Consider the following 25320-nt stretch of genomic DNA (forward strand, 5'->3'; position numbering starts at 1 on the left):
GATTTTTTTATTTAATGGATAGATTATAGCTTAATCTATCCATATACATACTGTCTCATTATATGGACTAAGAGATGCTTCATTATCCAAAAAACAATATTGATCATGATCTCAGGAAACAATGGTGAACATTTTACTAACTTAAACAAGTTTGCATTCGTGTTTCCTCTCCCACAGGTTTCTACCTCACTCTATACTACTTTTACTCAATTTTCTTCCTATTTTTTTCTTGGATTAATGTGTGGGAAAAAAAGCACCACATCTCAGTTGAATCAAATGAAACGGTCTCACAAGTTTACAGTGAAACCCTAAGTCCTCTCTCCCCCGTGTCTGCTGTATGATCCAGCAAATAAAGAAACCTTCGTCTGTCTTTGTTTATCCTCAGGGCAGAGGAAAGCAGTGAGGCAGGTTTTTTTTTTACAGAATTGGTTTTAGAGCATTTCAGCTAAATTATCAGTTTAAGTGGTCTCTGGTGACAACTGGTGGCTGAATAGCTAAACTACATAAATGCCAACAGTTTTTACTCTCACGAAGGAGAAAAAAAAAATTATTGAATCAATACACTTATGTTTGATATTGACACTTAACATGTCACTTAACTGATAAATTACAGAAACACACAGCAAATAAGAGTAAGAGGCCATTTATTAGTTATATCAGCAGGATTTCTATAGATGCTTCCCTTTTAAGCAAAACAAAAACACAGCTAATACTTTTGGTTTCAACAAAATGTTAAATAGGTGGAGTTATCCATGTTGGGCTTTAAAATCTCAAACATGAGGCCAGCGTATCATATTTCTATTTAAGTAAATTCAAAAACTGTCAGCAAATGCAAATGAAATGTTATGTCAAAACCTAAAAAAACAGAAAACAATAGTTGGAAATGCTGACTCACACAAGTTCAAGCAAAACTTAGGAATTTTAAACTTCAAGGACACAGCAGGACATTCAAGGTGAACAGGGGCATCTTCATCATAAAGAGCCTAGTTTCCTCCTCTCAGACGGAGCACAAGATGGAGGGTGGACTCCTTCTGGATGTTGTAGTCAGAGAGGGTGCGACCATCTTCCAGCTGTTTACCAGCAAAGATGAGACGCTGCTGGTCTGGAGGGATTCCTTCTTTATCCTGGATTTTGGCCTTGACGTTCTCAATGGTGTCACTGGGCTCAACCTCCAGGGTGATGGTCTTGCCAGTCAGGGTCTTCACAAAGATCTGCATACCTCCTCTCAGACGGAGCACAAGATGGAGGGTGGACTCCTTCTGGATGTTGTAGTCAGAGAGGGTGCGACCATCTTCAAGCTGTTTACCAGCAAAGATGAGACGCTGCTGGTCTGGAGGGATTCCTTCCTTATCCTGGATTTTGGCCTTGACGTTCTCAATGGTGTCACTGGGCTCCACCTCCAGAGTGATGGTCTTGCCGGTCAGGGTCTTCACAAAGATCTGCATACCACCTCTCAGACGGAGCACAAGATGGAGGGTGGACTCCTTCTGGATGTTGTAGTCGGAGAGGGTGCGACCATCTTCCAGCTGTTTACCAGCGAAGATGAGACGCTGCTGGTCTGGAGGGATTCCTTCCTTATCCTGGATTTTGGCCTTGACATTCTCAATGGTATCACTGGGTTCAACCTCCAGAGTGATGGTCTTGCCGGTCAGGGTCTTCACAAAGATCTGCATACCTCCTCTCAGACGGAGCACAAGATGGAGGGTGGACTCCTTCTGGATGTTGTAGTCAGAGAGGGTGCGACCATCTTCCAGCTGTTTACCAGCGAAGATGAGACGCTGCTGGTCTGGAGGGATTCCTTCTTTATCCTGGATTTTGGCCTTGACGTTCTCAATGGTGTCACTGGGCTCTACCTCCAGAGTGATGGTCTTGCCAGTCAGGGTCTTCACAAAGATCTGCATACCTCCTCTCAGACGGAGCACAAGATGGAGGGTGGACTCCTTCTGGATGTTGTAGTCAGAGAGGGTGCGTCCATCTTCCAGCTGTTTACCAGCGAAGATGAGACGCTGCTGGTCTGGAGGGATTCCTTCTTTATCCTGGATTTTGGCCTTGACGTTCTCAATGGTGTCACTGGGCTCCACCTCCAGAGTGATGGTCTTGCCAGTCAGGGTCTTCACAAAGATCTGCATCTTGACACTGTGAAATGAAAATAGATGGTATAAAACTATCACTTTTTATTCATATTAGCAGTAGGTAACAGTTGAATGTGCCACACACAAACAATAATTACATGTCATTTACATTACATTAAAAATTTGGAAACATTAAGTTAGTAATTCCTATTTTCTTTATTTGATATTAAATCAATATCTTCGATCTTTCTTTGGTTGCCATCTCCTCCTCCATTTCAGCTTATTGCAAATAGGGCTGCAACTATCCATTTTGGTCACTATTCCGCTGTTTATTTTTGTTATTGGCCACACTTTCTGCTTATTCAGATTAAAAAACAATAACATTAATAATACTAACACAATACGGAAGATAGCTACTCCTATAATTCAGTGCATATGACACAAATCTTGGTGAATACTTGACTGTAACTGGTCAATGGCAATATTCAGCGGTCTGATTCTGTATAACAAGTTTAGTCTGTTATTTTTCTGTATAACCGTTGTTAACTGTAATAGACTGGGACTAATCACACGTTGAAAATCGAATCTTGATCAAAACAACGCCACAATCATGACCTTTGAATGCAAACGTGGAATTGACGGTTTAACCATTTACACTTAGAGTTTTGAATTTACACTTCTGTTCAATGTGGTCACAATGCGTCTCCAATCATCTCCTGAAATGGTTTGGCAGACTGGACAACAATCCCTCCTCCATGCGTCTCAGGTGGATTTACACCTGTACAAGGCACTATCCAATGGCATTCAGATCACAGAAAACACATTACTGCCAGGTGTAAACGTGGCCTTAGACTGAATCATAGAAGAGGACTAGTCAGACAAGACCACACCCAAAGTTATCTAATTCTTCTGTTACTTTTTGGTCACCATCTTCTACATTTATAAGCCAATTTCAACAACTCAAAATGTGCTGCAGGTGATGAAACAACGATAATACAGAACAGGAACACAATAATCTTAAGTGCTTAGTAGTTTCATCTGCAATTTCGCTCTAAACACAACAACAACAACAATTCAGTTGAGTTAAATTATGTAGATTAACGTTTACCTAAAGACACTTTAACTGGCTACAAAAACAAAGACAATGGCATGTAATTATTCAAATGGGCTGCCTGTTATTAACAGACAAGAAACGGTCACAGTTGCTAAGCTAACAGGCGACGACGCCCTCGCAAATTAACCGACCAATCTTAATTTAATTTAACAGCGGACACAAAGAGATCGTCAAGCATTGAATTGGCTCGAAATACTTCAATTTAGTTATTGGGCGACATTTTCTAAACCTTTATATTGTTGTCGGTCAGCTGCCGAATGGCGGTGAAGGCTACGAGCTAATGTTGCTAACATATCGCGATGTCGCCATAGTCGAGTGACTGTCACTTTACTGTGGCGAAAATACACGCGCGGGTGTCTATGTTATTGTATTAATCACTTGTGTTTCAAATTAAAGTTGTAAGTACAATTTTCTGGCCAAATTCTGAAGAATGCGGTGGTTTTCGTCGCAACGTTTTCAGCACCTTTCAACACACATACTGTAAGCGGGCGAAAACACTCATTACTTACGAGCGAATTGCTTTTCAGACGATGTACGTGATAGAAGTTTTTCTGGCCGCTGCGCGAGTGATTCAGCAAAGAAATGACGACGAGAATGTTCTCCTGCCTTCACTCTTCTTTTGCTGGGTCTTTAGGCGGTTAGCTCTTGGCTTACAAGCACATTATCGCCATCTATTGAACTGGAGGACGGATCAGGCGACAGGACAGAAAACCACAAAGAAGTACCTTTGACAACAATACTGTACATACATACATACATAAATATATATATATATATACATATACATACATACACATATATATATATAAACATATATGTGTTTATAAATATATATATAAAAACACATACACACACACATATATGTATATATATTATATACATATATATAATTATTTCATGATAAACGCGATCCTTGCACCAGAGTAACTGAACATAAATGACAAAACAAACAGCGAGTAATTCATTTATTGTTAAATGAGTGGAATTTTCAAAGATTCTTCCCCTTTAAACATCATAAAAACGGAGTTCATACTTTTTGTTTTGACAAATGTTCAGGCTCAATGTTGGGCTTTAAAATCCAGCGCATCACATTTGTATTTAAGTCATCTCAAAAACTGTCAGCAAACGCAAGTGAAATGTTCTGTCAAAACAAAAAAACAACAAAACAATATTTGGAAATGCTAACTCAACACCAGCACAAGCTAAACTTAGAAATACTAAACTAAAAACTTTAAGCAATTACTGAAATTGCAGGACATGCAAGTTTAACACGAGAACTAAAAGGTAGGTGAACAGGGGCATCTTCATCACAAGGTTCTTAGTTTCCTCCTCTCAGACGCAAAACTAGATGGAGGGTGGACTCCTTCTGAATATTATAGTCCATGAGCTTACGGCCATATTCTAATTGTTTACCAGCAAAGATGAGACGCAGTTGGTCTGGAGAGATTCCTTCTTTATCCTGGATTTTGGCCTTGACGCTATCAACGGTGTCACTGGGCTCCACTTTCAGAGAGATGGTCTTGCCAGTCAGGGTCTTCACAAAGATCTGCATACCTCCTCTAAGACGCAAAACAAGATGGAGGGTTGACTCCTTCTGGATGTTGTAGTCGGAGAGGGTACGACCATCTTCCAGCTGTTTTCCAGCGAAGATGAGACGCTGCTGGTCTGGAGGGATTCCTTCCTTATCCTGGATTTTGGCCTTGATATTCTCAACGGAGTCACTGGACTCCACCTCCAGAGGGATGGTTTTGCCAGTCAGGGTCTTCACAAAGATCTGCATTCCTCCTCTAAGACGCAAGACAAGATGGAGGGTGGACTCCTTCTGGATGTTGTAGTCCGAGAGTGTGCGACCATCTTCTAGCTGTTTACCAGCAAAGATGAGACGCTGCTGGTCTTGAGGGATCCCTTCTTTGTCCTGGATTTTGGCCTTGACGTTCTCAATGGTGTCATTCAGCTCAATCTCCAGAGTGATGGTCTTGCCAGTCAGGGTCTTCACAAAGATCTGCATTCCTCCTCTCAGACGGAGCACAAGATGGAGGGTGGCATCCTTCTGGATGTTGTAGTCGGAGAGGGTGCGACCGTCTTCCAGCTGTTTACCAGCAAAGATGAGACGCTGCTGGTCTGCAGGGATCCCTTCCTTATCCTGGATCTTCTTTTTGACGTTCTTAATAGCATCACTGGGCTCCACCTCCAGAGCGATGGTCTTGACAGTCAGGGTGTTCACAGAGATCTGCATCGTGACACTGTGAAATGAAAATAAATAGTAGAAACATTTTAAATCAATACAACATCAATATACTTCTATGTTTATTTAGTTACTATATCCTACTAAATTTGAGCATATTTCAACCTCACTATATCAAAATGTTCTGTGCCTTTAGTCACTTGCTAAGTTTGAAGCCTTTCAAGTGACCAGAGGAGCACTTTAAACTATACTTTTTCCAAATAAGGCAGTTCACAGGCTAGTGGTGATGCTTCATATAATGTCAGAATTGATGTGGTTTATGGGCCACTAAAAGAAATCTGTTTCACTGCTACCTGTTCTTTGTTCAAAGCCAAGGACTCTTGCCTTTGATGACTTTGACACCTGTGAAGCAGCCACACAGACGGAAATGAAAGTGATGAAAATGAAGTTGCCACAGGAAAAAGGCAAAACCAGGTGCATGGTCCACTCACCAGCCGAACTACACCTGATTCAGCTGCATGTGCACGGCAAAGTGGCAACACTAACTGTTACCGTTACATAAGCGCTGCCATGACATCAAAGACACATGAGCTCCTGACATCCCATTACAACACATACTGAGTGCAGGTGAAAATTGTGGTGTAAAAGCTCACATTACTCACGGGAAAATTATTTCCAGATGATACACGTGATGTCGGCTTCTCCAGATGTCCAGATAAAGGACTACTAGACTCTTCTAATAGTTTCTGTCAGGGTGTACGCCGATAGGTGCAACGCTGCCTTCCACAGGAGCAAGGTTTCTGTCTGCAGTCAAATTATTAAGTTCAAATTTCTTCCAGTCCAAACGCAATTCAAAAGTTTCTCAAAAATGCGTTCTGTGAATGTTTAGGTCAGGCTGTACACCGAGGGGCATAACGCTGCTCTCCACATTCAGCACGAGTACTTATTATCAGATTCCTTCCTTTGATCTTTGATCTCTTTCATTGAGTTGCTGCCTTTGAATGCACTCTCAATTCATTTCCTGTGGGAGAAAAAAAAATGCATCCAAAAAAATAATTTAAGTAACATCGGAACAACTATTGGAATAAAACACGAATATACAGTGCGGCATTTTGATTGATTGATTGATTGATCTATTGAAATTGAATAGACATTCATAACTTGAACATGATGAATATATTCTTCACATTCTCCTCTCCCTCTGGGATGTTTGATGTTTTTTACATCATCATTCATTTATTATGGACATATTCATTTTCATTACTAGGTAGTTATTACTAGTTGGATTTGATTGAATTGTGACTCGTTGATCTTTGGATCCAGTAGTAATAGTTGGATACAGGACTTCCTGTATTTCTTTACTATGAATAACTCCCACTGACAGATATTTCTGCCTCTCTTACATCCGTGATGTGGGTGTGACCCCTGTTGTCAGCTGCCTGTAATAACGCAGCACCCTATATGTGATTCTCCCCGATTAAAAGCACCGAGCAAAAAGCCTCAAATGCAGAAATAAATGTGACGTGTTTGCGCCTCTGTTGATGCCTTTGGCTCATTAAACTTGTGTGGGTGGCACTCACTTCCGTCAGAGCGCTTAACATCACCAGGCATCTGGTTAAAAGCGTCTCAACAGTTGAATTAGCCGCAGCAGGAAAGCCCCTGGAAATCACAATCATAGCAGGAAGCATTATCTCCTGATCAGCATTCACAAAGGCAACAGAAGGAATCATTAGGACATGAAAGTGGTTCGTTGGTGGGGAAATGCTGCGGGGCAGGATTTGCCTCCGACTTATCAAAGAAGACGGCAAACTCGGTCCTAAAAAAAAGAAAGTTGCGTGGGAGCCAGAGGTGTGGTGAAAGTAATGAGTTCTTTTCATGACAGTTAAGAAGATTAAAATCTTTTTATATGTCGCTGATGGTGAAAGTGTGTTTTGAGAAAAATCTAAAGCAGTGGTTCACAAACTACTAGACTAGACTTTAGCCCATATTGGACTTTTAAGCAAATCCAGATTGTATCTATCTTGATTTGTTGGCAGTCTGAACAGCTGAAAAATACATGAGATACGATTTTTCCACATACAGTTTGGTTTTGATTACAATTGTGAGCCGGTTTTTAGCCCAAATCGGATTTGTAAGCAATGGCCGGCGGGCAAACACACTGCAACGACCCAAAACACATGCAGGAGGAGAAACGAGATGCATATTCACAAACGCTGAGGATTCAAAAACACACACAGAAGTGAAAACACACACAAACCCCAAAACACGCAGGACAGAAAACACGCACAAACCCCAAAACACGCAGGACAGAAAACACGCACAAACCCCAAAACATGCAGGACAGAAAACACGCACAAACCCCAAAACACGCAGGACAGAAAACACACACAAACCCTAAAACACGCAGAAGTGAAAACACACACAAACCACAAAACACGTAGGACAGAAAACACGCACAAACCCCAAAACACGCACAAACCTCAAAACACGCAGGACAGAAAACACGCACAAACCCCAAAACACGCAGGACAGAAAACACGCACAAACCCCAAAACATGCAGGACAGAAAACACGCACAAACCCCAAAACACGCAGGACAGAAAACACACACAAACCCTAAAACACGCAGAAGTGAAAACACACACAAACCACAAAACACGTAGGACAGAAAACACGCACAAACCCCAAAACACGCAGGACAGAAAACACACACAAACCCCAAAACACCGGCAAGTCCTAAAACATTTGCGTTTACCCCTCTCGGTCGACAGAAACATCAACGTTAGCGGACTCAAAACGTGCACGGGTCTGTTTCTCAATCACACAACGAGAAATGTGGGGTCAAGGAACTGTCCACACAAAAAGCATGTTTATGAGCAACCTGGGCTGGATTGGACCCTCCAGTGGGCCGGTTTTGGCCTTCAGGCCCTATGTTACCTGACACCCCTGATATACATTGTAATGTATAGTTATTAAAATAAAGCTTCATTTAAAAAAGTTTGTACTCACCACACATGCTCAAAATCTTCCTCTCCAGTTTTGGTGTAGCAGCCCTCAACTTAAGTATCTTGCCCAGGGACACATCGGCATAGACTAACGGAGCAGGGAATTGAACCTACAACCTACCACAGATCCACTGGCTTGTGAAGGTGAAAAACATTAGCATTTGAAGGAATCATGAGGAGAAAAAGGTTGGGAAATGGTCACATTTTGGCTTCACGTTTGGCCCTGGCTCACAAACACGACGCAGAAGAATGCTTCAATATTTAGAAATAATCTTTTGTTCTTTTTATTTAAGTTTTATGATTTATTTAGGGAAACTGTCACATTTGTCTTCTCATCATGAAAATGTACATTTATCAATTTGCATAAAACATCACATATACAGTACATCAAAATAAATACATCATCTGGTGGGTGGATTGAGCTTGCACTTGACGGTTGGTCAGTTGACTCTACAGCTACGCTATTCACACTGCAGCCTCCACAACCTGCAAGTCATGGATTTAAAAACCAAATTTACAGCAGCTGAAGCCAGAAGTGGAGAAGCTGGAGTAAAAAAGGCTTAGAGGTGACTGCAGACAGGACAAAGGTCAAGGACAAGACACAGTGTGTTGGACTAATTAGGAAGCACTCACTTTTATTTCCTAAACACGGCAGCTTATATGTTGCCGTGTTCAGAAATCCAACTCATCAGTTCATACGTCTGGCCCACGGAGCAATGGTGTGACTCTAGGGCAGAGCAATGTATAGATATTATACCTATATCAAGACTTGATATATGGGCTTAGATTTTAGATATCATGTCGTGATAAGGTATCTGTGGTGACTTTTCATAGTTTTAGGCTGCTGCATTGATAATGGTTATATATAATCATATAAATATACCATTACCATGTACCATTCCACATTAATATACATAATACACATAAATAAAACCAGGTATTACCAGGTTTATTGTCTGTATAACATCTCAGAGGGAAACTTTTCAATAAATTCCTCTTAAAGTGAGTGTTTATTGTGTGACTGTATGATGTTCTGACAGAGTCACCACTGATTCGGCTGCAAAGGCAGCGAAAACCAGCCTGAGACACAGACGTTTACTCTCAAAGGAAAACACAGGGACAGGAGGAAGAACAGATGTTAGCCACAAGTCTAAAATATCTCCCCAGACAGCCTTTTGTGACTGAAAGCTGACGTTTGTAAACCGCTCACTTTCCTGCACCAATGTCCATTGAGAAAATCAGTGTTTTTAGCTCACGGAGGTTTGGTAAGTTTGTGACGGTCAAATATGTGATTTTGTGAATGGACTCTTTACAACAACACAAACTTCAGTTTCCTGTTGGCAAAGGCACTCTCTATTGGCAAGAAAAAAATAGGAAAACATATTCTTAACATATCATAGACTCAAGCAGGCATTTTGTTGTGACTAAAATCAGTTTTTACTCGTGTCTCCATTGTGTTTCGTGTTTCTAGGAAGAGCGAGCTCCTGTAAAAAGATTCGTGCTCCATGCAACCTCACTTATTCCTTTCAGAATTATAACTTAAACTTAAACTGAGGCATATTCCAGTCAAGGATTCTTTGTGTATATTGGAAAAACAAAAATATGAATAAAAAAAACTACTTCTGTGTCTTCATTTCACATTCCTAACACTGTGTCTTGTCCCCGACTCCTTCCTTTTCTCCTCTCTGTAACTCCTCACCTGTGCCATGTTATACCTTAACCCTCAACTCTCTGTGTTTCTCATTACCTTCAATTCCTTGATGATCTTTTAGGTCTTTTATTCTCAGTTAATCCTACATGTCCCGTCGTCTCCAGGCGACAATGTTGTAGCTCCCGTCCAAAGAAAACCCACCATGTTGTCAGACACTGTCGTGTCAAAGGAGGAAAGAGTGGGATTGATTTCTGCATCTCGCAGCAGGAGGGGCTGGACGTCATCTAACTGTATTTACACCGCCTGCTCCTGGGCGGAGGAGGAAGGGAGAGAGGATGAAGAGTTAGGACGAGGCGGTCGGTCTCGGTTTCAGAAACGTCTTTCATGGAACTTCTCATATCGATACTTCATATTCACGAGTGTCCTGCTGAGACAGGAAGACAAGACGGACGAGACGAGGAAGGGACCACGTGAGATTTACAGTATGATGGACAGTTAGAGGACAAATGTGGTGGAAACTCACCCCTCCTGTCTCATAGAGAGGGTTGTCAAACTCTGTCTCCACAGTGATCTGTCGGTAAGGGTGAGGGTAGATGAGCGGGAGCCTGAGGTTCGAGTGATATCTGCACCTGAGGGACGGAATAAGGAGAAAATACAAAAAAAAAAAAAAGAAACAAATCAGTAATTCATCAGTAATTAAGATAATAAAACTAAACAAACAGAATAATTATAAAACATAAATAATTTGTTGTTTTGTTTGTTTGAGTTATTGACACAGTGAGTGATGGAACTTTGCTGAAAGATTGTGTAGCTTTTGTTTTTTGTCGTGGGACAGTTTCCTCTCCTCTCTTCTTCAGTCTTGGCTGTACACACAGGCATCTCCTCTTCTTTGTATTATGTAAAGACGCCGACTCCACATGTTTTTTTCTGTGACTATGGATTATTTACCCCCCGTCCTAAGGCCTGCTTCACACTGGAAACATTACGTGTGCATGTTTGCAGTTGCATTTCCGCACCCATGTGAACGAATCCGCCACTCTGTCAGCACGATTATATAAAAGTGACACCTCTCACAGTAGTTTTTGTGTCTTGAATCTGAACACATTAAAAAGATAAATACTTTTTTCAAGATCCCGTCTATTCATGTCTGAAGGTAACGAAACACAACAGCTCTTCATTTTCAGGAGAGAACAGATTCATGAAAAACATACTCTCATTTATAATTCCTCTCCTGAACCTTAAAAGTCAAGTGGTCAGAGATATTACCGCGTGACGTAGACGTAGGCGCCTCCCAGCAACACAGACAGCAAGAGGATGAGGACGAAGACGACCAGAGCTATGTTCCCTCCATCCAGAGTGGAGCCGGCAGTCGCCTCTGCAACTGGTTAACAAATGCAAGAAAGAAAGAAAGACAGATAGATAGTCCAAATGGAACCACGAGCATGTTTATAGGTAATGAGTATCGAGGGGCCCTTACGCCCCTACAATCTGTACGACCTGTGACCACAGAGGTCCACTAGGGTCATACAGTATATTTAGACATCTGCCCATTTTCATGGTGGTCAATTTGGTGAGCGCCCCTACAGTTTGAGTCCATGTGGGTTCATGCTCGCTGTAACACAACAATTCCCAGTCCAGTTGGTAGCACACAACAAAGAAGGTTAACCATGGAAACTTGGTAGAGGTGATGCAAGGAGGTCCACCGGTACCAGAACATGTTCAATTCAACGTTAGACGAATATAAGGGCACAGAAAAAGGGTCGAAGCCCTGGTGAAGAATCACTACAAGTGGAATGGAACGTGAGCTTGAGTACGCATGTGTGGAATGTGAATGTTCATGCAAGCTGACATACAGTAGTGTCTGCCTCTGGTCTCCATAAGGACCACTGGACCTGAAAAGGAACGGTCCACAAAGGGGAAACGAAAGCAAGTCCACTCACATGCAGAGACAGTGGGAATGAGGTGGGCAGTCAGGCGTCTGCTTGAAGCACACTGAGCAGACACATTGAACAGAAATGCTCGTCAGTCTTGGACTTGTGTGATGGTTTGTGTTTGAGGTGAGAATTACACAACAAACTGTGTCCTCGTTTCAGGTCCACAGTGTCACGTCACACCTACGCACGGAGACAGACTCACCTTCCAAAGCATGGTTGCCAAAGCAGTTACGGGTGGCTGCAAGACATCATCCCGTCAGTCAGTGCATGTATGCAAATTGACATCACACTTCATTTAGTGCTGTACTGCACTTTTGTTACAAGTCTGCTTAGATTGACAGTTCGTTAAAATCCTCACCCATCACACGGCTGCTCAAGCTTTCTGCTCTAATGTGAGGCACGTATATAAAGCCAGCAGGTTTTTAAAGCGATAATGTTTTTGGGATCACAGCTCTCTCTCGTTAGCGTTCCTCTCATCAGATGAAAGACGGACAAACTCGTTTCATTTGCAACATGACCTGAGGCAATCTCTCCATTTCTGAAACTCACTCGCCGATATCATCACACTGTTCATTACTTTTGATCAGACCTCGATCAGATTTGACTTTATTCATCCCACACTGGGATTCACTAAATGCTGAATGCTAAATGAACCAGTGCCCCTGGCCTTTTTTAAAATGTGGGGCAGGCCCCCCTGGGGGGGGGCATGGAGACTTTTTAAGTCCTAACTAAAGTTTAGCAGGCGGAACTTTTGGTCTCGCTGTAACCTGGACTTATTTTAGTGACGTACCACAACCAAATCTACACTAGTGACAAGGTTTGGATAATGGAGAAGTCTCTGACGGGGCGAAAAGAAAACATCAATGATTCAGACGAGAAAATGCGACGACACATAACTCAGTCTTGTTGTCTCTGTGTGTTGTGACAGCATTTGTTTTATTTGCACAGCAAATAATTGATATTGGTAAAATTCTTTGTTATCCAAATGTATTTGTTTAAAAATGACACTATTATAGTTATCATTGCACATTTCATATTTTTATTGTAAACAGATTAGAAAAGTGAAACGTTTCTTCTAATATTGATTCAATAAATGTTATACTTGACACAGTGTTACAATTTCGTGAGAGTCGCTCTTCCTCCAGAGGGGGCCCAACAGAAAAACTTTGAGAACCACTGCTCTATGCAACTAAGATAACCAGTCTTATGTGTAACTATAGACTAACTCCACCTCTACACAATCGAACGGCGGTTTCTTTGGTCTCATTACAGAAATCTCTGCTCTGACTTTGCACCATTGTTGTTTCGTTCAATTATAACTTCCATCCATCCATTATCTACCGCTTTATCCTCCACCGGTGGGTCGCGGGGGAGTGCCAATCTCAGCTGATGTAGGGCGATAAGGCGGGGTCACACCCTGGACAGTTTGCCAGTCCATCGCAGGGCCACACACACACACACACACACACACACACACAGAGACAAACAACTTCTCTCACACACCTGTGGTCAATTTAGAGAGACCAATTGACCTAATCTCCATATAGCATGTTTCTGTGGGAGGAAGTGAGAGCACACACACACACACACGTGTTTATTTTCATATTTCAAGAAGTGTCTTGATGAGCTCAGCTGTGATTTGACTGTTTGGGAAAGGAGTTTAGCGAAGTGTCGGTTGCATGAAAAAAGGAGCAGGGACTATTTATCTCAGCAGGCAAAGGGCAGGAAAACCTGGTGTTCATGCGTAAATCCAAGGGCACATAGACAGGGGAGGGTTTCATTCTATACATTCACTAAAAAAAAAAAAAATCCTGCAAAGTCTCACCCCTGCACAGTGGAAGTGGCCCGCTCCAGAACGACGGGTTTCCAAGGATACATTTGATGGAAACCTCGCCAATGAGCTCGTAACCTTGGTAACAGACAAAGGTGAGCGACTCTCCGGGCAGGTAAAGCCTCTTGGACAGGACCTGGTAGCCGTCGTCAGGGAGACCAGGGTTTTCACAGGAAACAGACTCCTCAGCTGTGGCATGAAGACAGAAAGAAAGACAGAAAGAAAGAAAGAAAGAAAAAAAGACAGAAAGACAGAAAGACAGACAGAGAAAGCATGGATGGATGCTGTTAAGGCTTTTGCGTCAGAGCTGGACTGACACATGTGACAGGCTCCTGCTGAGGTGACATGACTCAGGGATAATCTCCACCCCCTCCTCTCAGGTGGCTGAGGGCTGATTGCTATGCTGCATTAGCATAAGATTTACACATCAAACATCAAACGCTGCTCACAAACATTAATAATAACGTAAGCGCACACACACACACACACACACACATAGAGACGCTGTAATCTGTGTCAGCACAGGAGGAAGAGAGCCAGGTCTTTTTTTTTCACACAAACCCACTCATGTTAGTTCACACAGCAGCAGGAAGGGAATATGAAACTGTCTACACCGATGACAGTTCCAAACCACACCACAGGGCGGCTTCAGCTTCAGCACACAACTCTTTCATATGCTTCTATAAATCCTTAAAGACACATCACTAGATATGGAAACTAGTTATTTCTCCTCACCATGGTCCATTGAGAAAAAACTGTGTTTTCAGCAGTGATGGGACTTTAAGTAACGAGTAATCTAAGTAATTACTGTTTTAATCATGTTACTGCCAAAACATGTGGCACGTTACTTTAATTATTAACTCGTTGAAGCTGTTTTTATTGTTGTTATTATTATTATTATTATTGTTGTTGTTGTTGTAATAATAATAATAATAACAATAATCACAATAATTGGCTGATTTCCATTTAGTTTCTGACTTCAAAGTATTCAGAGCCAGCTTTAACTTGTCTTTTTATGATACTCACAGACACAGTGAGGAAGTTGAGACGTCCACACAGGAGTCCCTGGCTCACGGCCGTAGCAGGTGAGGGTGGCGCCGCCCTGCAGGATGAAGCCAGTATTGCAGCTGTACTGAATGGTTGTTCCCACCATGAGTTTAGGGTCTGACAGAGACCTGGTGGAGTGTTCCACGTGGCCAGGGTCTGAGCAGTACATGACTGAAGAACAGCCAAGAAAGAAAGAGAGGAATATGTGACATGTACTTTTTTATTCTATATACTTTTGTTTAATTATTTTGTGATAATGAAGTTGTCACTGGTGTAAAATAGGTCATCAGTCATTCCTCTGGGGAGTATCGACATGTTTTCACCTGAAGCTGTTGAGAAGAGAGACATCTGCATTTTGGGAGATCAATAAAAATGATTCAGGAACACGGAGGACACTGAGAATCCTCAGTGAATTTTATGGGAACTCGTTAAAAGTCCTTTCAGGCAATGAGCAGTTACTGCTGCCACCATTATCCCTCCAAACGCAGCACCATTCACAGCAGCCGCTACTTTCAACTGCCGTCTGAGTTGATTTAGGTTCAACTCGTGTCAAATGATTTCGTGCATGAAAAGATCTGTGCGTGTGATGAGAGCAGAGCAGCTGCAGCGGGAGTTACTGGCTTTGGGATTATTAACATCAATCACCAAACAAGTGAGCAGATTTCACATCATCGACGACATCTTTGACAATTTTGCATCTAGGAAGAACCGGACGAGTTAAGTTTTAGTTGTTTGAACATTGTTTTTTCTGTTCTGTCTGCAATTGTAATAATGACACTATCTTCAGTGTGTTTTCACATTTGTGTTTTTAATAATCTTTATTCTCTATTGCATTTGTATGATATTGTTATTGATGCTTTCTGCTGTTATTATTGTGTATACTTCTGGCATATGTGCAGTATAATTGGTTTCTTTTAAGTGTGTTTTTTCCATTGTTCCTATGAAGGATTTCTGCAATTGAGAAATATTTTTCTCTATTTCATTTAAATGACATTATTATTGTTTCTCTCTGCTCTTATTGTTGTGTATATTTATAGTGTAATAACTGGTTTCTCTTAAGTGTGTTTTTTCCATTGTTCTGATGAAGGATTGTGCAATTGAGAAATATTTTTCTCTATTTCATTTTTAATATAAATTATATATATATATATATTTTTTTTTCCCCAACAGATCTTGTTACATTTTTTTTATATTTAGCATATAAAACACAGTTTGTTTAACCCTGTTTTTTTGTGGGGGGGTTTTATTCGGGGGACGCTCGAGGGAGTCTCGCCCAGGGTGTCATTCAAGCTTGAACCGCCACTGATAACAATCACAGTCATAGTCTCACACACGCACACACACACGGAACTGACTCTTTTCACAGAAGGGTGGCTGTGAGCTCCAGGAGAGGTCCAACTGACAGATGAGCGTCTCCCGTCCAACCAGGTCATAGCCAGGATCACACTGGTAGGTGATGTGAGCCCCTCGCACCGGTGCGACGTGGGACGTCGTCTTCCAGCCGTTCTGGATCTCGGGCAGGTCCGGACAGGAGTCATTTCGGGACACCTCTGTGAATGTTTAAAAAGAAAAGATGATTGATGGCTCTGTGATGACAGTGACATTGTTTGTTGTCCGGGTTTGACGACAGTGACGGGGAAAGACACTAAGATAAACACCAGTACATCTGATTCTGACATGAACCCTTGTACTCGCTCTCTGCAGCTCGCTTGGAAGCTCACCAAAAGCAGGAACTGTCTCTCTGTTTGGTCTCTCTCAAACCCCGGATTGAAATATCTGTGGTTCTCAGCGTCTAAATGTGCTGTGTGTGTCTGCCGTGTGCGACAGAGATGGCTGGGTTTTTTAGAGCCCGTTTAAATAAAAACAGCTGTGCTTCTACTGGAAATGAAGTCCTCAGCCTGAACCCAGACACTTAAGTCACGGACCATTAAACCCAGGCAATGAGCTGAAAGATACATAGCACTCAATCCGGCAGAGAGGAACTGCTGAGTCAGGTAAAAATGACTCTTTGTGACTTTGTCAATATGAGCGTCGCTTTTATGGCGTCGCTTCAATGACAGGAACCTCTTTGTTTTACAAAAAGGAAAATGCTACACCATTATACAGTAGATATATATATATTAAAAAAAGGTTTAAGGAGACACCACTCACTGATATAAGCAGCAGAATCTCAGACTCACCTCAAGTCTCTGCAGATTTGGGAGAATCTGCATGTTTCTGTGTTTTTTCCATTGTTCTGATGAAGGATTGTGCAATTGAGAAATATTTTTCTCTATTTCATTTTTAATATAAATTTTATATATATATATATATTTTTTTTTTCCTAACAGATCTTGTTACATTTTTTTTATATTTAGCATATAAAACACATGACAGAGAAGAAAACATGCCGCACTATTCACATCACCTCAGTTAATCGATTTTGTTGGTCTATAAAATCAGACAATGTCAAAAAACATCCATTGTAATGATTTACTGTAACTGTTTTATTTAGTTCTTGAAAATAGTTATACTTGCAGCCCTACTAGAGATATCGTAGATTTTATCAGGTGAACCTTTTGTTAAGTGGCTTAAGCCTGTTTCTCCTTGTGTCGCCCCTGGCAACCATGCTTTCATCGAGCGAGGGAGAGCAGTGGTGCCTCGGGCTGGCGTTGCTAACTTTGTGTTATTACCTCTTACAACCACACTTCAAAAAGTTTTATGAAACACATGATGTTAAATGGAATAATATTAAAGTTAAGCAAGTAAATAAGTGAATAAAACACACATTCATCAATTAGTCAAGAAAAAGAGAAACATGAACAAGGAATTCACTGCAGTATAACTATAAAACCTATGAAGCATAAGGCTGTGATTACTTTGTGTGCTTTAGTCTTTTGTAAACTTTAAAATGGGAGGCAACAAGCTTTATCATAATCTCTGTGCCTCATTGATTTAGTGCACACGTTGCCTCACATCACCCTTATGGATTGCTATGTGTTGCCTCCCATTGATACACAGGCTCATGTGTTACTGTGGGAATGTTCATACACAGCAAACCCTGCCAACATGCAAATACAGGACATTAATAAAATTCACACTCTTTAAAGACAGAAAAAAAGTCATTAGAACCACATGGAACCCTGGTGGGACCAGTGTGTGTGTGTGTGTGTGTGTATTTCTGATGATTGATCAGGCAGCCAGATCAGTATTGCATTACACTGTACATTATAATTAGCCCACAGGGATTTGTTGCTGGATCAATTATTCACTCTCTATTGACTTGGTCCTCCTCCATATACAGCAGGACGACGTGTGCTGGCTCATTTATTTATTCCCAGCGTGCGCGCACACACACACACAATCAAATGGTAGCCGGTGTGTTCATGCTGTGTCTACTTGATTTACTCCTGTGGGAAACAGTGCGTGAGCTTGTGGTGTCGGGAGGGTGACAAGTAAATTGGACAGTGTGTCACGGTGTCAGGTGTTGGATACGGGAAGCAACTGCGGATTACTGTGTGCCGAAAGGAGGAAGCCAGCTTATTTGGCTGCTTGTGTGTGTGGATGAGGCTCCGTTTGTGAGATGGCAAAACAAATGGGATGTGATTGAATAAGAGCACGGGGAAATGAATGAAAAGACAAATAAAGATAAAGAGGAGAGAGAGAGAAAAGGGGGAAGGTGAAAAATGAAGTGTGCAGTGTGAGGAGAAGAGGTGAAATGAGAACGAATGGGGACAAATTTTAAGGAAAGAAAAACTTTGGTTAACAAATGAGACTGTTCACACTGCGACAATGAGCATTTTAGCTCATTTTCAGAAGCGATCTGTGTCCATATTAATGCACCTAAGGCCTGGTTCACCGTGGATGCATTGCATATGCGTCACGGCTGGGTTTCTCATTTTTCCATGCATGATGCATGCAAGATTTTCTCTAAATGAGCATATTAGAAAGTGACCAAACCCTGATTTTCCACTCGGGTTAAAGCTGCAAACATAATTGTTAGGATGGCATACACATTTTATTAGATAACCCTTTTGCCAAGTGGCTGAAATGAATTTTTCTGGCAGCTGGGTTGTCATCGATCTCATGCCTCTCCATCTCCTACAAGCCTCTCACAGTGACAGTGTGTAATTGGCTGTCGGTGAGCTCCTCACACATCAAAAGAAATATTCCTTTAACTCTTACCCATGTAGTTGATGATGAAGCCCTCGCCCTTCCCAAAGACGAGCCCCGCTGGGTCAGAGTGGAAGGTGATAGTCAGGTCAGGAGTCGTGGAGGAGAGCTTGAAGGGGCTGCTTCCTCCAACGTAGCGTCCCAGGATACGCGTTGTTACCTCGTCGCCGTCGGTGATGGTCAAGATGTCACTGTCACTGATGTTAAGTCTGAGGACAGAGAGAGAGAATATCAGTAATATGTCAGTATTGGCTCGGAGACCTGTTTCACCACAGAGGCTTTGCAAAGATAAAGCTTAGTCTTAATGTGATATCACATGTTTTCACTACGAAACTAAAGTATATAATTGGGTTTGATGTCACAGACACTAACTTCGCATGAAAATTAAAAAATTACTTAGAGTAGAATCTTATTTTCCCAAAAAACTTCCGTTCAAATTGAGTTTTTACAACCAGCAGCGTCTCTATTCAATAATACCGTGTTTCCACTACATGGTCTAAGCTCGCCTTGCCTCAACGTGGGCGGAGTCATCACTGCACGGCTGCGTGAAACTGCAGTTTTAAACACACACACACAAATGAGTGACTGGTGACTTGTAACACAGTTGTTTTCAGTGTAACTTCAGTGTAACTTCAGTGTAACTTCCTCTATGACCGGAGCACAGACACAGTCTCTGGACTGAAATACAGCAGCAGGGGTTTCAGCAGCTGTCACTAAATACACCAGACTCTTCTGTTAGATGATGAGATTTTAGATTAACCCACGTTTTTTAGGATTAAGCCTTTTTAACTGATCTACAGTTCGGCATTGCTCGCTTTGATTCTTGTGTGGGACTCTTCTTGTGACGGCCGGCAGTCTGATGACGTCACGCATCAGCTCAGCGTGCTTGTAAGCTCGCCAGAGCAGGTACTAAAAAAAGTACCCGGTACCAGGTACAATCGCTAATGGAAATGCAAAATAACCGAGGCCTGTGCACTAGTGGAAGAGGGGCTTCAGTAGTTAATTCCTGGTTATCTTACCACCAGCAAACCAGAAGACTATTTCCATTTTTTTAATATATATATATAATCTACAGTTACAAGCCAGAACATTTTTAGGCTCCTTCCCACATCAGCATTACTCGACAACATCCTTTAAGCTGCCTTGATGCTGGTTATTTAACTTATTAAGGCTTAAACAAAGTACTCCGGAGGGCGCAGCCTTTGATCTCGTCTCCTGTGGAATAAATTCTCTCTGAATAGTAAGATGACAGCTCTGCTGAAATGGTGGCATTTTACCCATCTTTTTTCCCTCTCTGCGCTCTGGTCCCTGCTGCTTCCACCAGCTGAGTCAACACTGCATAGATTCATCTGCTCTGTTTGGTCACGTGCACTCACTCAAACAAAAATACTGACGGGAATCATTCAGACCAAACGCCGATCTTTAAAAAATAATCCCAGCGTGAGATACTTAATTAAAACAAAACATTTTACACAGTGTAGCTTTAGATTAAGTGTCACTGTGACGTGACTGTGACGTACATGTTTCCCTCCCTCTCTCTAGGGGTCGCCCCAGCTGATGATCAGCATATTCGATTACATTTTGATTATCTGCACTTGGATGTGGTCCGTGTGTGTGTGTGTGTGTGCGTCTTTTACTCACAGTTGTACATCCAGCAGCACTCGTTTGTCCTCCTCGACGTGGATCCTCCAGCTGCAGTCCTCCCCCTCGCCGTACCACTCGGGCCAGTTGGGAGACAGAATTACTCCTCCCGGACCGGTCAGGTCGCCGCCGCACTGTGCTGCAGGGAGACAGTGGGGGACAGCGGGGGACACACGATGATAAATGAGACACAGTGTGGGGAATTGAACTGAGGACGCCTCCGCTCGCCCCTGCCTTTCCCAAGCATGTCAGGAAAACATGGTGGCAGATTGGTTGTATATTAATTAACATGTTGTTATGAGCATTTACTAACAGTTAATGTTTTAACTAAGCATTTATTAATGTGATTTAGGTTAACAAAGTTATTAAAGCTGCTGTTAACTGCCAGTTAAAAACAACAATAAAAGCTTTAAGTCACTGTAAATGCCATTTAAAAAAAGTGACACCTAACCGAGCGATTGTTTGGTCCACGAAACGTCAAAATTTTTTGATAAATGTAATTGACAATTTTTCAAACCTCAAGATAGTCAATAGAGGGCGCTATAGGGCACCACGCACCTGTCTCACATGAAGAAGAAGATGCTGTACACTATACAAATGGTAAGTGTCGTGTATAATCTGCATAGTTTGAAAATGTCCTTACTTGTTTACGGTGCATGAACAGTCAAGTGACGCATAAAATCTTTAACATAGACTCTCGTTATGAGCGAGAGAGCCTGCATGTGCAGTAGACCCCGCTCCAACGCAACAGGTAGACCGCCCACAGCCTAACAGATTGCTCCAGATAACTGGAAACGAAAATTTGCCAGAAACATCTTACTTTGGTAATTACTGGTACACGATCTTGTGCACAGCTGGCAGCGTCAGCGGGACAAATGTAAATGTATTGAAATACGAGTGTCTCACAATGATTGTGTAAGACTTGGTACGGAATACAAAGTTTGGCGTCAGTCTGACAGGAACAAATCAAAAATGGTGTCAAGGACAAAGTGACACTCCTCCAAGTGTTACCTTTACACAGCGGCTCGGTGTCATTCCAGTAGGGATCTCTTGCACTGATGCACTCGATGACAGGGGGCCCCTGTTCCAGTGAGTGGCCCAGATCACAAGTGAACTGAACCACGGCTCCGACCCCATACAGCGGGTCAGAAGTGGTGAAGTTTCCGTTCTGGATGTACGGCTCGTAGCAGTGGCCGCGCTCAAAAGCTGCAGGAGGGAAAGAACAGAGAGCTGAAGAGAGCTGAGACGTGTCCTGCTGAAGATGCTCCAATACACATGTATAAGTAAGGTGTGTATGTGTATATGTATATATATATATATATATATATATATATAGTGTTTTTTAATTTACTTTATATATATATATATATATATATATACATATATATAGTGTTTTTTTATTTACTTTATATATATATATATATATATATATGCATATATACACATTTATACTGTATATATATATATATATATACATATATAGTGTTTTTTAATTTACTTATCTTTACTTATCTACAGCGATATGGATAACCCTGACCAACAGCTTAATCTAAAATTAAAATAATCATTAGTTGTGGCTCGAGATGGCAGACTGGAGCTACAGCTATAGAGAAAGCCCAATCTACTTAGCTAGCTATTTGCCTGAATGGTTAATAACTCATTTGTTTATGGTGATAATATTGAAAAACTTTGAAGGTGACATAGACCGGAAGCTCCAATTAACGCTGCGTTTTTGTGTGTATCTGCGTCATTACCTCGTTTATGAAACCCTAAAGTTTCAGAACAAACAGTTCAGCCACTGCTGAGAAAATAGTGTTGTATTGTTTTCCTGGGCTCTGCGAAGCGGATCGACACTTCCTTAATTTGATGTCGTCATCAGAAATCCTCACCACCGTAGCGCCTCCCGGTGCGGGCACTAGTCCGGGCACATCCGGTTGCGTACATTCAACCGCAGAAGAAGAAGAAGAACTAGTCTCGTTGTAGCTGCTGAGATGCAGAGCATCCACCGTGCCAGAGGGGGAGCTGTATATCTGAGCGCTGACCTATCTATTACATCACTTCCAGGTACCTGGCCAATCACAGGACAGTAGGAAAGCTCTCGTTGGCTGGCCAATCACAGCAACTGTTTGGTCTGAAACAGCGCGGCTGACGAGAGCGTCAGCGAGGAGATATTTTGATCGGCTCGTTTGCAGCGATTAGGAGGTTTTTAATCATGAAAACAAGTTAATATATGTAAGTAGACCTCCATAACTAACATATATGTGTGATACAAGCATTCTATGTCGCCTTTAAATAAAGAGATAATAAAATATATAAATATCAGTACAAGGCATGTATGATCTAGGTCTATATTAGCTTCCGTATATTACCTTCGTAACGGATGTTGAATCCTGTGTTGTGGTTGGGCTGATCAGTGATGAACTGGATCCTCACAGCCGGACCCTCGCTGATCACTCCCTCAAAGGGAATCTGTCCGCCACGACCCGAGTCAAACAGCACGACAGAGCCAGCGTCCAGGCCGCTCCACAACACCAGCCTGCAGGGACGAAAAAGACAAGTCCATGACGCGGAGTAACTGACCAGAACTCACCATTCTGTACAAATGAAAATATGACAAAACGTTTGCCCATAGCCAGCAAGAAGAATGAAGCTTTGTACAACAGCTGCAGGATATTGTTTTAAAAGTCATTTTATTGATGACAGAATGGAATAAACTGGAAAAATATGTGATTGTTTCCATAGAAGGCAAACGCAGACCAATGTGTTTGTTCAATTATAACCAGGTCTGTGTTCAAAGTAGCAAATGTAGAATTTGTCTTTTCCAAATTCAAATGAGAATCCAAAATAGAAAAAATCTAAATATTATTTTGTTTATTCAACCTGAAAAAAAAATTGTTAGTCATATTTAGATTTTTCAATTTTGATTTTACGCTCGGAAAATACAAAAGAAAGTTATGAATTGACTGACTCATTGATAGAAACTTGGTTACCTACCAAAAACTGTAACGAGGTGTGAAACAATGAGCTGCAGAGTTGTATTATTCTGAATCAATTATTACCATAAAGCCATTACTATAGCAACTATAGCAGCTTTAAGGTCTCCATGCATTAATAATAACTATTTGCACATTAAAAATGTGTCTGGTCCATACAATTGATTCAATCAATGGCAAAATCCTGTGCTGTTATTTGCAATGCTAAGGAAATGGTTTCCACTAAAACGAGTTTATAATACAAACATGTTTGTGTATCCTCCTCTAGACCAGAAAACATGAGCGCATTAACCTCCACACTCATGGAACAGGTTAGCAGGTGAGCGCTGACTCTCAGGAAACACTGTCCTATCAAGCACACTCTTGTGGGGCCCCCTACCTGTCAGTGGGCCCTAAGGCCAGTCTCTCCAGATGCAGGTGCAGCCTCTGGCCCTTAGGTGCCTCCAGGGACCAGGAACAGGAGGAGTCCTGGGTGGCATTAGGTCCATGGTGGGGAGACGGGGACAACACTCTCCCCATGGTAGCATTCTTCACTGTCCCTCCACAAAGAGCTGCAGAGGACATGTGACACAGTTCTCACCATGAAGGTGAAATGGTTCTGCTGTCCAGGACGTCAAGGACACTCCACTCACCTCTGCAAATGGGCTCCTTGCCACTCCACATGGGCAGGGACGCATTGAGGCAGGTGAGCAACGGCTCCCCCTGCAGGTGATAGCCCATGTGGCAGTGAAAGCGGGCGGTGCCTCCCGGGAGCAAGTCCAGCACAGACACTTCCCCAAAATGAGGCCTTTTTGGCAGAGAACAGCTCAGCCTGAAGACTAGAAACAGTGGGAAGAGAAACACAGGAGTGTGAGAACACGGACATTCTCCTATGGCCCATGACACCGTGCATGAATTTGAAGCAGAATCAGCGGTTTCCATGGTAACTGGATGCTAATCACTGAGAGCGAACATTAACATTTGGACCCATGAACCCGTTACACCTCAAAAATGGACACTCTGATCATTCACTGCTGTCTTCTACACTTCTACACATTCTACAGTGTGAAAATAACACTGTCAGGGTCAAACTACCACCAATTCTGATTAAGACAAGATACCTCTGGGATTTGTGTTAAATGTAATCAATAGTCTGGAAAGGGTGAAGTCAGTCACCGCCTAGTTTCAAGAGCCATGACCGACATATGCAGAGCATTCAAACGTGCTTGTTGTAGTTATAATTTTGTTTAATTCTCAGTCAACACAGTTCTCTACCTGGTGATAAAGGAAAAAGATTTCCTTGGCTGTGATTAACTCTCTGAGGCTTCGTCCTTTACATATATCATACCCACCATGGGCTAGTGAAGACAAACACACACACACAAGCTGCAAACATCTCCACATTTTCAGTCCCTAATGAGATGTGAGCTAATTAATCAGAAATCGAATCAGGTAATTCACATGACAGATTCCATCAGCATGTTAAGTGATAAGATAAGACGTTTAGATTATTCCATTAGCCGAGTACACGCAGTCCCCTCAGTCCCTAATTATGCATTTATATGCATTAAAACTGTAGTGTGTTTATAATTATCATACTTCAGAGGTCTGTGTGAAGCTGTGTGTGTGTGTGTTACATGTTAATGTAACCTTAAATTGATTTTAAGGTGAAGACAGTGTTAGAGTTAAGGCAATAGTCATTTTGGTTAAGGTTAG

The 25320-nt window shown here is 41.9% G+C and overlaps 2 protein-coding genes across 10 annotated transcripts in view; both read right to left on the reverse strand.

Moving 5' to 3' along the window:
- Window positions 1-627: 627 nt before the first annotated feature.
- Window positions 628-6316, reverse strand: LOC131446461 (polyubiquitin-B). Of its 4 annotated transcripts, XM_058617695.1 has the most exons (3): window positions 6034-6293; window positions 4512-5429; window positions 628-2130 (listed from the first exon to the last, which is right to left on the reverse strand). In XM_058617695.1, exons 2-3 carry the CDS (start codon window positions 5420-5422, stop codon window positions 984-986), a joined length of 2058 nt encoding a protein of 685 aa, XP_058473678.1. In that variant the 5' UTR covers window positions 5423-5429; window positions 6034-6293; the 3' UTR covers window positions 628-983. The 4 variants fall into 4 exon arrangements, with proteins under 4 accessions (XP_058473678.1, XP_058473675.1, XP_058473676.1 ...); XM_058617692.1 differs by lacking the exons at window positions 4512-5429; window positions 6034-6293 and adding an exon at window positions 3696-3848 and having other exon boundaries at window positions 628-2136; XM_058617693.1 differs by lacking the exon at window positions 628-2130 and having other exon boundaries at window positions 4137-5429; window positions 6025-6316.
- Window positions 6317-8634: 2318 nt separating this feature from the next.
- The window catches only part of LOC131446372 (seizure 6-like protein), a 54982-nt gene continuing 38296 nt past the window's right edge, over window positions 8635-25320 (reverse strand). The window contains exons 5-18 of one of the 6 annotated variants that reach the window (XM_058617553.1): window positions 24258-24443; window positions 24005-24176; window positions 23002-23168; window positions 21644-21838; window positions 20633-20771; window positions 19004-19200; window positions 16195-16389; window positions 14819-15010; window positions 13787-13981; window positions 12164-12199; window positions 11968-12019; window positions 11294-11408; window positions 10551-10656; window positions 8635-10451 (exon numbers count right to left, since the gene is read on the reverse strand). In XM_058617553.1, coding sequence (XP_058473536.1) covers window positions 10576-10656; window positions 11294-11408; window positions 11968-12019; window positions 12164-12199; window positions 13787-13981; window positions 14819-15010; window positions 16195-16389; window positions 19004-19200; window positions 20633-20771; window positions 21644-21838; window positions 23002-23168; window positions 24005-24176; window positions 24258-24443 — 1922 coding nt within the window. In that variant the 3' untranslated portion in view covers window positions 8635-10451; window positions 10551-10575. Of the gene's footprint in view, window positions 10455-10550; window positions 10657-11293; window positions 11409-11967; window positions 12020-12163; window positions 12200-13786; window positions 13982-14818; window positions 15011-16194; window positions 16390-19003; window positions 19201-20632; window positions 20772-21643; window positions 21839-23001; window positions 23169-24004; window positions 24177-24257; window positions 24444-25320 lie in introns of all 6 variants that reach the window. The other 5 variants (XM_058617554.1, XM_058617552.1, XM_058617551.1 and 2 more) reach the window with 5 other exon arrangements.

The sequence above is a fragment of the Solea solea genome, chromosome 19 (assembly GCF_958295425.1).
Source record: "Solea solea chromosome 19, fSolSol10.1, whole genome shotgun sequence".
Classification (NCBI taxonomy): Eukaryota; Metazoa; Chordata; class Actinopteri; order Pleuronectiformes; family Soleidae; genus Solea; species Solea solea.

Coding starts and splice junctions, on each gene's coding strand:
- LOC131446461 (XM_058617695.1), bottom strand. CDS start 5,422: ATGCAGATCTCTGTGAACACCCTGACTGTCAAGACCATCGCTCTGGAG. Junction 2,131..4,511: donor GTTTTGCGTCTGAGAGGAGG/AAACTAAGAACC, acceptor TCACAGTGTCAA/GATGCAGATCTTTGTGAAGA.